This window comes from Dendrobates tinctorius, unplaced genomic scaffold, assembly GCF_039654945.1.
Source record: "Dendrobates tinctorius isolate UK_male_01 unplaced genomic scaffold, ASM3965494v1 ptg000103l, whole genome shotgun sequence".
Taxonomy (NCBI): domain Eukaryota; kingdom Metazoa; phylum Chordata; class Amphibia; order Anura; family Dendrobatidae; genus Dendrobates; species Dendrobates tinctorius.
In genome coordinates, this window is record NW_027361771.1 from 15,950,019 (window position 1) to 15,964,696 (window position 14,678).

A 14,678-nucleotide genomic window follows, 5' to 3' on the forward strand; every position below is an offset into this window, starting at 1 on the left:
GAAAAATAAAAAAGTTATGGCTCTGGGAAGAAGGGGAGTGAAAAACGAAAATGCAAAACCAAAAAAAGCTTCGGGGGTCAAGGGGTTTATCTTATAATTAATCTTGTAGATCAATCATTTTCACTTCAGTGAAACTGAATTACAATACAAAAAGTACTTTATCCAATGACACGGTTTCTGGAATAAAGCAGCATTACCTTTAAGGATACTACATGTTTTCTTGATGTTTTTGTATTATTTTATTTTCATAGTTGATGTAGCTATCTATTGGTTTGACTTTGCAGAACATGTATTTTTTTCCATTGAAGACAAAATAAAAAGTAAGCCAGCTCACCAGCCAGCTGTGCAGATCCTCGGAACCCCGTGCAGACAAACATGGAAACGAACAAGGCAAAGGAATAATTGGTTCCAGTTGCGTGTAAAATCCCTTTCTTCTTTATTGGAAAAACATATTAAAATGCACAAATAGCTTATGCGCTCTCCACAGGTGCCATAACAGACAGAGGCTATGCGTTTCGACCTTATCATCCTGGAGGGTTTTCTAAGAGATACTATACTGGAGTATCTGGAGAAGAATAACCTCATGACCCAATATCAACATGGGTTTACAAGGGACCGTTCCTGTCAGACTAATCTGATAAGCTTTTATGAAGAGGTAAGTTCCGGACTGGACCAAGGGAATGCAGTGGACGTGGTGTACATGGACTTTTCAAAAGCTTTTGATACGGTGCCACACAAAAGGTTGATACATAAAATGAGAACAATAGGGATAGGAGAAAATATGTGTAAGTGGGTAAAGAGCTGGCTCAGGGATAGGAAACAAAGGGTGGTTATTAATGGAGCACACTCGGACTGGGTCACGGTTAGCAGTTGGGTACCACAGGGGTCAGTTTTGGGCCCACTTCTTTTTAACATATTTATTAATGACCTTGTAGGGGGCATAGAGAGTAGAATTTCAATATTTGCAGATGACACTAAACTCTGCAGGGTAATCAATACAGAGGAGGACAATTTTATATTACAGAAGGATTTATGTAAACTAGAAGCTTGGGCTGATAAATGGCAAATGAGCTTTAATGGGGATAAATGTAAGGTCATGCACTTGGGTAGAATGAACAAGATGTATAATTATGTGCTTCATTGTAAAACACTGGGCAAAACAGTCACAGAAAAAGACCTGGGTGTATGGGTGGACGACAAACTCACATTTAGCGGCCAGTGTCAGGCAGCTGCTGCAAAGACAAATAAAATAATGGGATGCATTAAAAGAGGCATAGATGCTCATGAGGAGAACATAATTTTACCTCTATATAAGTCACTAGTGTGACCACACTTAGAATACTGCGTACAGTTCTGGTCTCCGGTGTATAAGAAAGACATAGCTGAACTGGAGCGGGTGCAGAGAAGAGCGACCAAGGTTATTAGGGAACTAGGGGGTTTGCAATACCAAGACAGGTTATTACACTTGGGGTTATTTAGTTTGGAGAATCGAAGGCTTAGGGGTGATCTTATTACAATGTATAAATATATGCAGGGACAATACCAAGAGCTTTCTAATGATCTTTTTACTCTTAGACCTGTGACGGGGACAAGGGGGCATCCTCTACGTCTGGAGGAAAGAAGGTTTAAGCATACTCACAGGCGCGGATTCTTTACTGTAAGAGCAGTGAGACTATGGAACTCTCTGCCATATGATGTTGTAATGAGTGATTCCCTACTAAAATTTAAGAAGGGACTGGATGCCTTTCTTGAAAAGTATAATATTACAGGGTATATACACTAGTTTCCTTAATATTGCGTTGATCCAGGGAGCTAGTCTGATTGCCGTATGTGGAGTCGGGAAGGAATTTTTTTTTCCAAATGTGAAGCTTACTGTTTGCCACATGGGTTTTTTTTGCCTTCCTCTGGATCAACATGGTAGGGCAAGTTAGGATAGGATATGGGTTGAACTAGATGTACGTAAAGTCTCCCTTCAACCTTAATAGCTATGTTACTATGTTACTATGTTTAGCCAAGCCATGCTAGTACATATACAGCTTATCTCTATATAGAAAATTGTAACCAATCACAACACAATAGTATATCACATGACAGATAAGCAGGTCCTATACAAAATTTAAAGGCATTAACCATGATATTTTTGGTACAAAACAAACAAAAAAATAAACAGAAAAAAACAATAAATTAAAAAATGAATGAATGAAAAAAGAAAAAACATGGTAAATTAACAATAATGTAGCATTAAATCATTTATTTTGTTGAGACCACCAGGGATTCTAGTGTTTAAGTGGTAGCTCCAATAAGCTTCTCAGGTAAGAAGACGCCATCTGGCATCCCCTCCTCGAAAAGGTATGGTGACACGTTCTATTCCCTGTACCCGAAAATGGGCTGTATTACGAGCATGTTGTGATATGAAATGGTAAGAAGCTGCTGATACATTGCGATCTGAGTTGTTGGTGTTATTAATTTCACTAAGATGTTCTCTAATTTGTGTTTTTAGTGTTCTAGAAGTACAACCTATATATGAAAAATTACAAGTTTTAAAGTCTATTTTATATACAACATTGGTCGAATTGCAATTAATATAGTTTTTTATTTTAAAATTGACTGTATTGTCCGTGTTTGAAAAATTTTTTGAGATAAATGCGTGTTTGCACGTCTTACAATTATTAGACCCGCATTTGAAAAATCCAGAACAGTTCAACCAATTTTTTGGGGATTTTTTATCAAGAACAAAAATAAACTTGGAGATGATTTATTTCCCAATGTAGGAGCCCTTCTTGATAACACATTAATACCAGGGGTTAAAATTCTGGCTAATTTATCATCTTCAAATAGAATTGGAAGATATTTATCTACACTTTTTTTGATCTGTGTGAACTGAGGACTATATTGAAAACAAATATATGGTTTGTTTCTAAAAGTTTCATCTTGTTTTTTTTATCGATGATTTGGTTAGATCAGTGCGATTTTTTTGTTGCACAGATTCCTCAGATAATCATCTCAGTGCATCTGATGTGTCTCTAAATGAAAGTTCCGCAAGTAGTTCAAAAAAGGACTTTCATCGCTCAAAAAAAGTAAAAGGTGCGGGGGCAGAAAGCACCGTGGAAAATTTGGGAATCATAACTTGAAAGAAAAAATATCAGAGCAAGTAAATAATTTTACTGACGTGTTGAATCTCTCCTCCAGAATTCTGACACCTGAGCATATGCAGATTCTTTCATTGGGTCTCAATTTTGTTCCAGATCAGGACTTTGATTCTATTCTATTTGAAGATGATAAATTAGCCAGAACTGATTGTTTCTGGAAAACACCCATGGAGTCAAAATCATCACTACACCTGTAGATAAATTCCCAAAAGGGTATAATTTCCAAAATGGGGTCACGTGAGGGCTTTGGATATGGAGTCTACAAACTATTCTAGGACAATCTGCGCTCCAGGAAACAAATAGCGCTCCATTCCTCCCGAGTCTCTTCATGTGGTTAAGCAGTACTGTACAGCCAGGGTATTCACTGTGTTCAATACACATTTAGATAAGTTCCATGAGGGGGTCTAATTTCCAAAATGGCGTATGTATTATGTATTGGTTTTCTCCCACTTATGGGGCATCGGCATGCTCAGAATAAATAGCATAACAAATTGTATTGTGCAATTTCTCCTGTTAGCCTTATGAAAATGGTAAATTTGGAGCTAAAATGCATTTTGTGGTAAAAAAGTATTTTTTTTATTTTCATGGCTTAATGTTATAAACTTCTGTGAAGAACCTGGAATTCATGGTGCTCCGTACAGATCTAAATAAAATCCCTGAAGGGTCTAGTATCCAAAATGGTGTGACTTGTGGTGGGTTTTCACTGTTTAGGCACATCAGGGGCTCTCCAAATGCGATATGGCATTTGCTAATTATACCAGCAAAACTTACAGTCAAAAAGTAAAATGGTGCTCCTTCCCTTCCAAGCTCTGCTATGAGCCCAAACAGTGGTTTTCCCAACATACGGGGTATTGGCATGCTCAGGAGAAATGCCCAACAATTTGTATGGACCACTTTGTCCTGTTATCCTTTTGAAAGTAAAAAAATTTGGGTCTAAAGGAAAATTGTTGTGAAAAAAGTTCAATGTTTATTTTTTCCTTACATATTCCATTAATTCCTGTGAAGTACCTAAAAGGTTTATAAACTTCTTGAATGTGGTTTTGAGCAACTTGAGATGTGTACTTTCTAGACTGGTGTCATTTGGGGGTATTTTCTGTCATATAGTCCCCTCAAAGTCACTTCAAATGTGATGTGGTCCCTAAAAAAATGGTTTTGTAAACTCTGTTGTAAAAATGAGAAATCGCTGGCCTTTTACCTTTTTAACTTCCAAACAATAAAAAATTATGTGTCAAAAATTGTGCTGATGTGAGTTAAAGCAGACATATGTAAAATGTTATTTATTAACTATTTTGTGCGAAGTGACTGATTTAAGGGCATAAAAATTAAAAGATTGAAAATTGATACATTTTTGCCAAATTTGTGAATTTTTTTTAACAAATATATACAAGTCACATCAAAGAAATGATACCACAATCATGAAGTACAATATATCATGAAAATTCAAACTCAGAATCAGTAGGATCCATTGAAGCATTCAAGAGTTATTAACTCATAAATTGACAGTGGTAAGAATAGACAAAATTGGCCTGGTCAGGAAGGTGAAAACAGGGTTCGAGGTGAAGGGGTTAACATTCCCGCATGTCTTTGAAAGAAGTCATTGGCACTGATTCATCAAGACCAACGATTTTCACACTGCTTTTGATGTTAGGATGTGTTAGGGTCAGACAGTTTTGGTTTATTAAAAGGTGCATGCCTCTTCCTAAATCATGACCTTTTGATGAGTTTCATGCTCGTTCATGTGCCATATCAGAAATCTTACACAAGTCTTACTCATAAATGAGCTGTGGCATCATGTCCATATAGAGAACTACAGAATAATGATGCACACCTCTGGTCTCATTACTGATCTTACTGTCAGCATCTGTTGTGATTACAAGCCGGGGAGGGGAATAAAGCAGCGCTCTTTGTCATTACAAACACATCTGCATCTGTAAGGCTACTTTCACACTAGCGTCGTGTGACGTACGTTGCAATGCGTCGTTTTGGAGAAAAAAGGCATCCTGCAAAGTTGCCTGCAGGATGCATTTTTTCTCCATAGACTTGCATTAGTGACGCATTGCGACGTGTGGCCACACATCGCATCCGTCGTGCGACGGATGCGTCGTGTTTTGGCGGCCGCGACGCACACAAGCGTTACATGTAACTTTTTTTGTGCGTCGTGTCCGCCATTTTCGACAGCGCATGCATGGCCGAAACTCCGCCCCCTCCCCCCCGGACATTACAATGGGGCAGCGGATGCGTTGAAAAACTGCATCCGCCGCCCCCGTTGTGCAAATCTTTCACAACGTGCGTCGGTACGTGAAAGTAGCCTAAGTCTTCTCTCTTCAGTGTATTGTATGTGTGTGGGGGGAGTGAAATAGAGCAGGGCTGTTTCTCATTGAGAACACCTCTTGCAGAATTCCTCTCATGGCACTGTCAGTGTAGGAGAAAGGTTTACAGATCAATGCTATCAGCACTGTGAGAGGAAGCTGTAAGAGGTTTTTGCAATTACACAGTGGCTTTGTAGCATTGGGGTCCCAGATTCAGATCCTACTAAGGACAACATAAAGGAGTTTGTATGTTCTCCCCGTGTTTGCATGGATTTCCTCCTGCACTCCAAAGACATACTGATAGGGAATTTAATTTAATTGTGAGCACTATAGGGGACAGTGAGGATAATTTCTGTAAAGCGCTGTGGAATATTATAGCGCTACATAAGCAAAGCATAAGAATAATAACACCTGAGCTTTACTCCCATTCCCCAATCACAGTAAATGCCAGCAGTGAGGTCAATGAGGAGAGTAGCACCCCTTCTGTGGGGTGTATTCTTTTTTTCCCCTGCATGACGCCTTCTGCTTATGATTAGACAACATCATACAGGTAAAAAAGTCAACGCCTCCAGGATCGAAAGCCAAATTTCTACTAACTTCCTCATGGTTTAAAGAGATATTACAATCTTACATTTACCTGTCAATATCTCCACAATGGAGATAAGCAATTAAAAAATAAAAAAAATATTTTTTTTCACTTCTGCAACCTCTATTCCACTAGTGACATTTCTCTTTAACTCTTTAAACATGACAACACTTACTGCATAATCACTGTTAGCACCAAATTATACTTGTGATTATTATTTGAAAAACATACATTAATGTTTTATCAAATGGTGTAATTAACAAAAATATGCTAAATAGACAAATGTCTTTAAATGTGTAAAAAAGGCTCAAGTCATACAACAGAATAATATTCCTTAGATAATGTCTGTACTTTCAATCAAAAACAAACAAATCCAACTGAAGCTGAAATGGAAATATTGCATTTGAGTTTCCCATTTATTGATTGAATGTCTGGAATTCCATAGCGAAAATGAGAATAGTTTATGCATTCTTTCATTTTACAGCTAATAGAAAAATACAAAAAATGGAAACTCAAGGTTTATCTGGGGACATTTACTTATTTTTTCTTTATGATTAAGAAAATGGAAAAGACCAAAGCTGCATAGTAAATTATTACTTTAGATCTTTCAGGACTATGGGTATGATGGATATCAATTTACAATTCTCTTTAGCCTGAAATTGACAACAAAACACAGTGAAGGAAGAATTTGGTAAAATACTGACGGAATGATACTGCTAAGATTTATGTTGCTAAGTGACTGACCTCTGTACTTAAGCAATTAAATAATGAAAAAGATATCCAATGGCATAAACAAAAGTTTTACTCAAACTTGAAACCTTCACTTTGGAGCATGTTTCACTATTATATGTGTGCACTATAGTAAGTTGAGCTATCATGGTTCCCAAGGTAGAAACATTGTCTAGTGGGAGGCAATCACTTGAAAAAAACCTTTAACAGATTGATGAAGTCTCTTAGCTGAAGAGGTGGACAAATGATAGTCTTAAGTGGAGATATTTATCAAGGTGATGGAGAGATGGTTTACAAAGTTGAACATAAAAAAGTTGTCCACTTTAAATGTTCTTCTAAAAACACTTACAGAAAAGACAAAAAACCCCACTGAGTTAGGGTGGTTTCACATTAGCGTTTCAGGGCGCAGCGACAGCCTGCGCACGGCTGCCGCTAAGCCCCGCCCCCTGCCGCGCCTCCTCCGGTAGCTCCGCCTATGGGCGCATGACGCTGCATGCGTCCTGCATCCCCTATCTTTATCTCTGGGGACACAGGCCGTGCGCAGTATGCGTTTGGCGGTGCATGCGTCCTTTTGACGGTTGCCCGACCAGCGCTAAACGCAACCTATTGCAATTTGGTTGCGCTCAGCGCACCGTCAAAAGGATGCATGCGCCGCCAAACGCATACTGCGCACAGCCTGCGTCCCCAGTGATAAAGATAGGGGACGCAGGACACATGCAGCGCCATGTGCCCGTAGGCGGAGCTACCGGAGGAGGCACTGCAGGGGGCGGGGCTTAGCGGCGGCCGTGCGCAGGCCATCGCTGCGCCCTGAAACGCTAATGTTAAATGACCTTTATTGCCCTTGATAAGGATCTGGCTACATTACTTACAACCTAATTTTTACAGGGAAGTGAAAATGTAAGAAAACTGTGTTACATAGGATAAGGCTTACTTCAAATGTCTAGTAATCATCAGTGTGACACAGATCCATCAGACCAAACTTTTTTGTCCGGCCAAAAAAATTGCAACTTAATCGGTTGTCCAGTAATCATCTCTTTGAAACTGATCCAGTAGACAAAAAATGGTTCAGTTTCAAATGAAAGAAAAAAACATGACTTTTTATTGGAAACATTTTCCTAACCCTTCAATGTTAATATATGAATCCAGTTGCAAACAGGTTTTGTTTAGGAGAACAAAAAAATTGTGTCTACACAAAGTTTTTTGACTTGATAAGATAACTGAGGCTTGACCTGTTTCAGATGATTAGTAGATAAATGAACTTAGCCTTAGATGTCTTCAATTGACCAATCAGAACTTTTGGAACTTTAAGGGCTTGTTCTCATGTTGCATTTTTGCCACAATTTTCATTGTGTTTACCTCTTGGAAAAAACACAGCTTTTTACAGAACCAGCAAAGTGAATGAGATTTGTGAAAACTCATGCACATGCTGCTTATTTTTCCCTTGCAGATTTGAACCTTCAAATAATTTTTTCCAATTTTGCAGCTTGTCAATTCTTTCAGCATTTTTCACCCATTCGAAAGAGTGGGAAAAAACCCTAATAAGGCATAAAATTGTAAAAAAATTCACATAAAATATGGCAAAAATGCGTGTATTTTATGCCACATTTTTTTCTGCTAGCAATCTGGATTTTGCAGCAGATTTTTCAGTGTTAAAAAGAATGGGAGTAAAATTCAAATAAAGACACTTGAAAAATGAACAGTACAATTGAGGAAAAACGTGTGTTTTTTACACCATGTTTTTCATGTCCACACACTGTTTTTTGCAGAAAAAAAAATCTGCTGAAAATATTAAATGTGTGCACATACACTAAGGACGTGTTACCATGTTCAGGTGAATGTGTATTAACTTAAAAATGGCTGTATGATTTTGTAGATATTTTAGTGTTTTGCCCCACAAAAACCATGTGGTAGTATGTCCTTTTGGTGTGGTGTTATACCTTTTCTTTTACTTGTATAAGAAAGCATTGCAGACTGCATGTTCTTCTATAATGGTGAGCAACAAGAAAGCAAATACCAAATATACTCATGTATAAGCCGACCCGAGTATAAGCCGACCCCCTAATCTTGCCACAAAAAACTGGAAAAACGTATTGACTTGCGTATAAGCCTAGGGTGGAAAATGCAGCAGCTACAGGTAAATTTCAAAAATAAAAATAGATACCAATAAAAGTAAAATTAATTAAGACCTCAGTAGGTTAAATGTTTTTGAATATCCATATTGAATCAGGAGCCCCATATTATGTTCCATACAGTTCATCATGGGCCCCATAAGATGCTCCACACAAAATATACCTCATATAATGCTGCACAAAGGTTAATAATGACCCCATAAGATGCTCCATAGAATATGCCCCATATGCTGCTCCATAAAGGTTATGGCCCCATAAGATGCTCCATAGAATATGCCCCATATGCTGCTCCATTATGGTTATGGCCCCATAAGATTCTCCATAGATTATGCCTCATATGCTGCTCCATAAGATGCTCCATAGAATATACCCTATAAGATGCTCCATAAATTATGCCCCATAAGATGCGCCATAGAATATGCCCCCATAAGATGCTCCATAGAATATGCCCCCATAAGATGCTCCATAGAATATGCCCATAAGATAGTCCATAGAATAGGCCCCATAAGATGCTCCATAGATTATGCCACTATAAGATGCTTCATAGATTATGCCCCATAGGATGCTCCATAGATTATGCCCCATAAGATGCTCCATAGAATATGCCCCCATAAGATACTCCATAGAATAGGCCCCATAAGATGCTCCATAGATTATGCCCCCTTAAGATGCTCCATAGATTATGCCCCCATATGCTGTCCCATAAAATGCACCATAGAATAGGCCCCATAAGATGCTCCATAGATTATGTCCCATAAGATGCTCCATAGATTATGCCCCATATGCTGCTGCTGCAAATAAAAAAATGAAATACTCACCTCTCCATCACTGGGGCCAGATGCCAATGTGCTGAGCAGGCGGTGACACCGACACGCTATGGGGGACAGGTGCCGGTGTCACCGCTGGCTCAGGACCCGGAACCTCAGATATTCACCTGTCCCCATTCCCACGCTGCTCGCCGCTGTCTGCCATGTCCTCTGTCAGTGACGTTCAAGCAGAGGGAGCGGTGCGCACTAACTATGCCATTGCGCCCTCTGCTGCCTGAACATCACTGACAAAAGACGTGGCAGACAGCGGCGAGCAGCATGGGAACGGGGACAGGTGAATATCTCATATATTTACCCCCCTGGCACGTCTCTGCAGCCCTATTCTCCCAAGGTCTCCGGCGCCTGCCTTCAGCGGTCACATGGTACCGCTCATTAAAGTCATGAATATGCACATACTCATGACTTTAAACTTTAATGAGCGGTACCACGTGACCGCTGAAGGCAGGTGCCTGAGACCGTGGGACAAGCAGGGGGGCTGCAGAGATGCACCAGGGGGGTCAGTATGATCTGATACCCCCGCTCCCCCTCCCCCACCAACCCCCTGGCATATATGACTTGCGTATAAGCCGAGAGGGACTTTCAGCCCAAAAAAATGGGCTGAAAATGTCAGCTTATACGCGAGTATATACGGTACCTAACATTGTGAGGTCTTTTACCATTGTGGTCAATGACTGTATGACTATTGTCACAATTCCACAACACTTGATTGACAGCTCAGCCACTCTATAGGATAGGGGTATGCTTAGCTGTCAGCATTGTGAGTGACAGCCCAATCACCCAATGTGAAGCAGGGGGCATGCTAGACTGTCAGTATTGTGATTGACAGCCCAACTGCCCAATCTGGCCAGGCCTGCAGGGTCTTCCAGGTGTAACTTGTTCTGGGTGATTACCTGGCTTGCCAATTGTAGCTTCTAGCTCAACGGTGTGTTTGCTTTGTGCTCAGTTTTCTCATATTCTGATCTTTGTTGCCGGATCTTGGATTTGCTATTTTGACTACCCGTTTGTATTACCCCTTTTGTCTTGACACACACTGGCTTTGGTTTCCTGACACCGGACTTTGCCTTTGACTTTCTGTTTGTATTATCCTTGATGTACCCTCCTGGCATTGGACCACGGACTCCTTGACTTCCCTGCCTTACGACTTGCCCGTGAGAAGTGGCTCAGCGTCACAACTATACCTCCAATGTATAACCCAAATGTGAAGAGAGACTAATATTTTACTTAATGTGGGGAAAGCCCAACATAAATTTAGATTTTCAACTCCTGACTTAGATTTTGGTTGTTAAGAATACAGGACAAATGACACAAGCAATGCACATTAGGATAATAGTTGAGAGAAACACATTGATCATTTTACAATACCAACCTGTAGTTGGGCAGCTGCTGCCAACATCTTCTGTCTAGCTTGCAGGGCAGTGGAAGAAGACATAGATATTGACATACTCTGCCGCAGCCATCTAATGTCATCCCACATACATGACAACTGCAAAGATCAAAGTAAGACCTGAGTAAGAATTTATTACAGCTCTTCCCACAGTAGTACTAGTCTGCACACAACATTTGTTAAATTGAATGTCTCAAGTAGACCACAAGATAATGGGAAAAAATACTATAAATGTGTGTGTGTGTGTATATATATATATATATATATTATCTATTATTATAGCGCCATTTATTCCATGGTGCTTTACATGTGAGGAGGGGTATACGTAATAAATACATGTACAATAATCTTAAACAATACAAGTCACGACTGGTACAGGATGAGAGAGGACCCTGCCCGCGAGGGCTCACAATCTACAAGGGATGGGTGAGGATACAGTAGGCGAGGGTAGAGCTGGTCGTGCAGCGGTTTGGTGGATTGGTGGTTACTGCGGGTTGTAGGCTTGTCGGAGGAGGTAGGTCTTCAGGTTCAGGTATATATACATATACACACATTTATAATATTTTGTTCCCAATATGTATATATAGAGTATATGGCACAGGTTGCATAATTTTTATACTGTACTTACTTTTGTAAACCAGAGAAAGTCTTGCGTAATTGAACTAGTACAAGAATCATCAATTTCTACAATTGGAATGTGATCCTCATTTGTTACTAACATGTTATCTTTGTAATAAAATATCACAGCTATGTACAAGCCCCTAAAAGACAGAGAAAGCAAGATCAGTATGTGGTTATAGTGGCAGTAAAGCGCAGTCATAGAAACATTCATTTATTTAACCCTATGTCTCTTCCCTGCAAGCACAGACACATGGGGCAATGCTAGAAACAGTTTCTTTGCAATGACGGTCCACTACGTACCAACACTTCTTTATGAGCACATTGATATGGAGGATAAGTGGCAGAGTCATAGAAATAATCATGCCGCATTTAATATCCTCTAATTCTGTACCTTAGGTAGTAGTCGACCAAACCGTTGTTTATTCGACAGATATATTTTCTGATCCTTCCATACATTTACATGTTCAACCAACTGTATATATCTTCTCAGAAGAAGAAAGGAAGAAGGATATTGATCTTTTCTCAAAATAAAGTGATCTGGCAATTAAAATTAGACTACCTGTTTGTTGCCACCCTCTTCGGCCATTGGGACAGAGTTGGAAGGCACACTTTCACACTTGATAGTCAAACTCATATGTTTCAGACAAAAAGATCTAATATGTTGCTGACTTTTAAAGGCAATATTTCCCCCTTTTTTGTTACTTTGTATGGGAGCCGCATACGGTAGAGAAAAAGACACTGAATCCAGCAATGTATCACTTAGTTTACTGGGTGCAGCAGTTGTGCTCCAATCAGTTTTTAGACGTACCATAGTGCAGAGATCATAAAGGTAATTCTGCCCACTCCACAGCTTTATGTGTACATTGCAAATTGACCAGGATGCATGTAGACATAGTCCGGCAGTGATAATCTCCTGCTGATAAAATATTCATTGTATTGAATCGACAGCACATAGCCTAGTAAGTGACACATCCCTGAAATCATTGTCTCAGCCCCTACATCATGATGCCCTCAGATTACATAGCAAAAGCCTGCTGACATTTACTTTAAAGAGTAGCCGTCATTTTATTCTTTTTTTTCATAAATCAACAGTACAAATGAAAATGCGCATGTATACTTTTGAGTTATGAAGTAAGATGTACCTGAAGGAGGGAGACAAAAAGAAGAGAAGCAGATGACAAGACAGCGGACTTCAGGGTTGGCTTCAGATGTGAAGGGTGAGATGAGAATTTTTTTTATATATTACATTATGCTTTAGGGTTTGGACACATGCCAGAGCATAATAAGGAACATTCATTTAGCATCTGGAAATTTCCATAATAAATTGGCGTGATTTGCTGAATTCTAATCTTGGCAGATTTAACGGTTTAGACAATTTTAACCAATTGGTTAGTCTAACAAGTCACTACTTAGTGAGATGGATAATAATTTTTTTTTTGCCAGTTGGTAATTTGTAAACAGTTTAGTCATTTTTTAACCTCACCACCCACAACAGTTTGCTTTGGCTTAGCTTAGAATGGAAAGGCGGCACCAGGTTTTTGTCATCTGAGAGCAGCATAATGTAGGAAAAGAGACCCTGATTATAATGATGTTAGTTTACTGGATGCAGCTGTTCTGACACAGAATTTTAGTAGGATGAAGCAGAGCTGAGAAAGCTGCCCCCACTCACACCTAGCTCTGTATGTACATAGTCTATAGACAGTGAGCTGCTTATCACAGGGTGGGGTGTGGTTGGACTTGGGCTCACATGCTTCTTTCACTGCCATTGATAAGGTTCTGGTGATAAAACCTTCATAATAAGTAAACAGCAGCACCCAGCTTGATAAGTGACACATCACTGAAATATGTCTATAACCCTTATATCATGATGTCCTCAGATTACATAGCAAATTCTTACTGACAGATTCCCTTTAAGGGATGTCCAAAACTTGCCAAATCACTTGGTTATTTATGAGTGCCAATAAAAGTGGACACAGAGGAGCAAGCATTCGTGATCACCTCTCCATTCGTGACAGAGGAAGATGGAGTCTTGTTCATGAGATTGCTGTGGCTCTCAAAGGTGGGACTCGCATCTATCAGACAGTTAAAGCACACCTTGTCCCAGGTTGGTGTGGTGCCCCTGAGGCTCAGTCGCCACAGAGGTACTGCACCTCCTCCTAAGGTGTGCTGCCCCACCATCCAGGTAAGGTGAAGACTCCTGACCACACTCCAACACCTGCACCCCACACCACATAGTAGTGTAGCAAAGCACATTTGGTGGCTCCCTGCTTGGAGTGTAGCAAAGCACCCATTAGTGGCTCCCTGCTTGGAACACGAAACGTGCTGGGTGGTGGGTGGAGCTTAGTTTACATTAAAGAGAACGGGAAGAGTTTAGGATAAGGGTCAGTTGTTCAGTGGGTGAGTCAGTAAGCAGTGAGAGAAGATCCCCAGAGAGAGGGATAGATGGATGGAAGTGCTGCAGCAGATCCCAGTGACCTGGGTCTGCTGGCACAGGAAAGGAAGAGAGAGAGAGCGACATAGACTGAAAGCCTGATTTTCCATAGAAAGAAAGATTAGTATGGAACGTGAGGAGTAAAAGAGAACAGAGGACATGGGTTGGAAAAGAACCCTTCCTAGAAGTTCTAAGCGCAAGGCCGGGGCCCGGTCCCCGAGGTTGTATGGATACTAATGGTCCTGCAGCAGACACCGGAGGAATAGAAGTAGTGACCACTTTATTCCCACACAAGACTTGGGGGCACAACAGCAACATATTAGTGAGCCGGGACTTAGTAGCAAGGAGTCCCCGAAGCAGGTTACAGCTGTCTGCCGTACAAGTACATGTCATAAGAACATCGGACAGGAGGAACTCCAGTATAACTCAGTACTGGGAGTACTTCATTTAAAGGCGCTATAAGAGGAGGCGTTCAGAAAAGGCACATGTTGGCGGAGTGTTGGAAAGGAGTAT

General features: G+C 40.2%; 1 protein-coding gene across 1 annotated transcript in view; it reads right to left on the reverse strand.

The window, feature by feature from the left end:
* Window positions 1-14,678, reverse strand: part of ANKFN1 (ankyrin repeat and fibronectin type III domain containing 1) — a 1,014,930-nt gene that overhangs the window by 374,870 nt on the left and 625,382 nt on the right. Inside the window, exons 10-11 of the mRNA XM_073588104.1 lie at window positions 11,742-11,874; window positions 11,096-11,212 (exon numbers count right to left, since the gene is read on the reverse strand). Coding sequence (XP_073444205.1) covers window positions 11,096-11,212; window positions 11,742-11,874 — 250 coding nt within the window. The remainder of the gene's footprint in view (window positions 1-11,095; window positions 11,213-11,741; window positions 11,875-14,678) is intronic.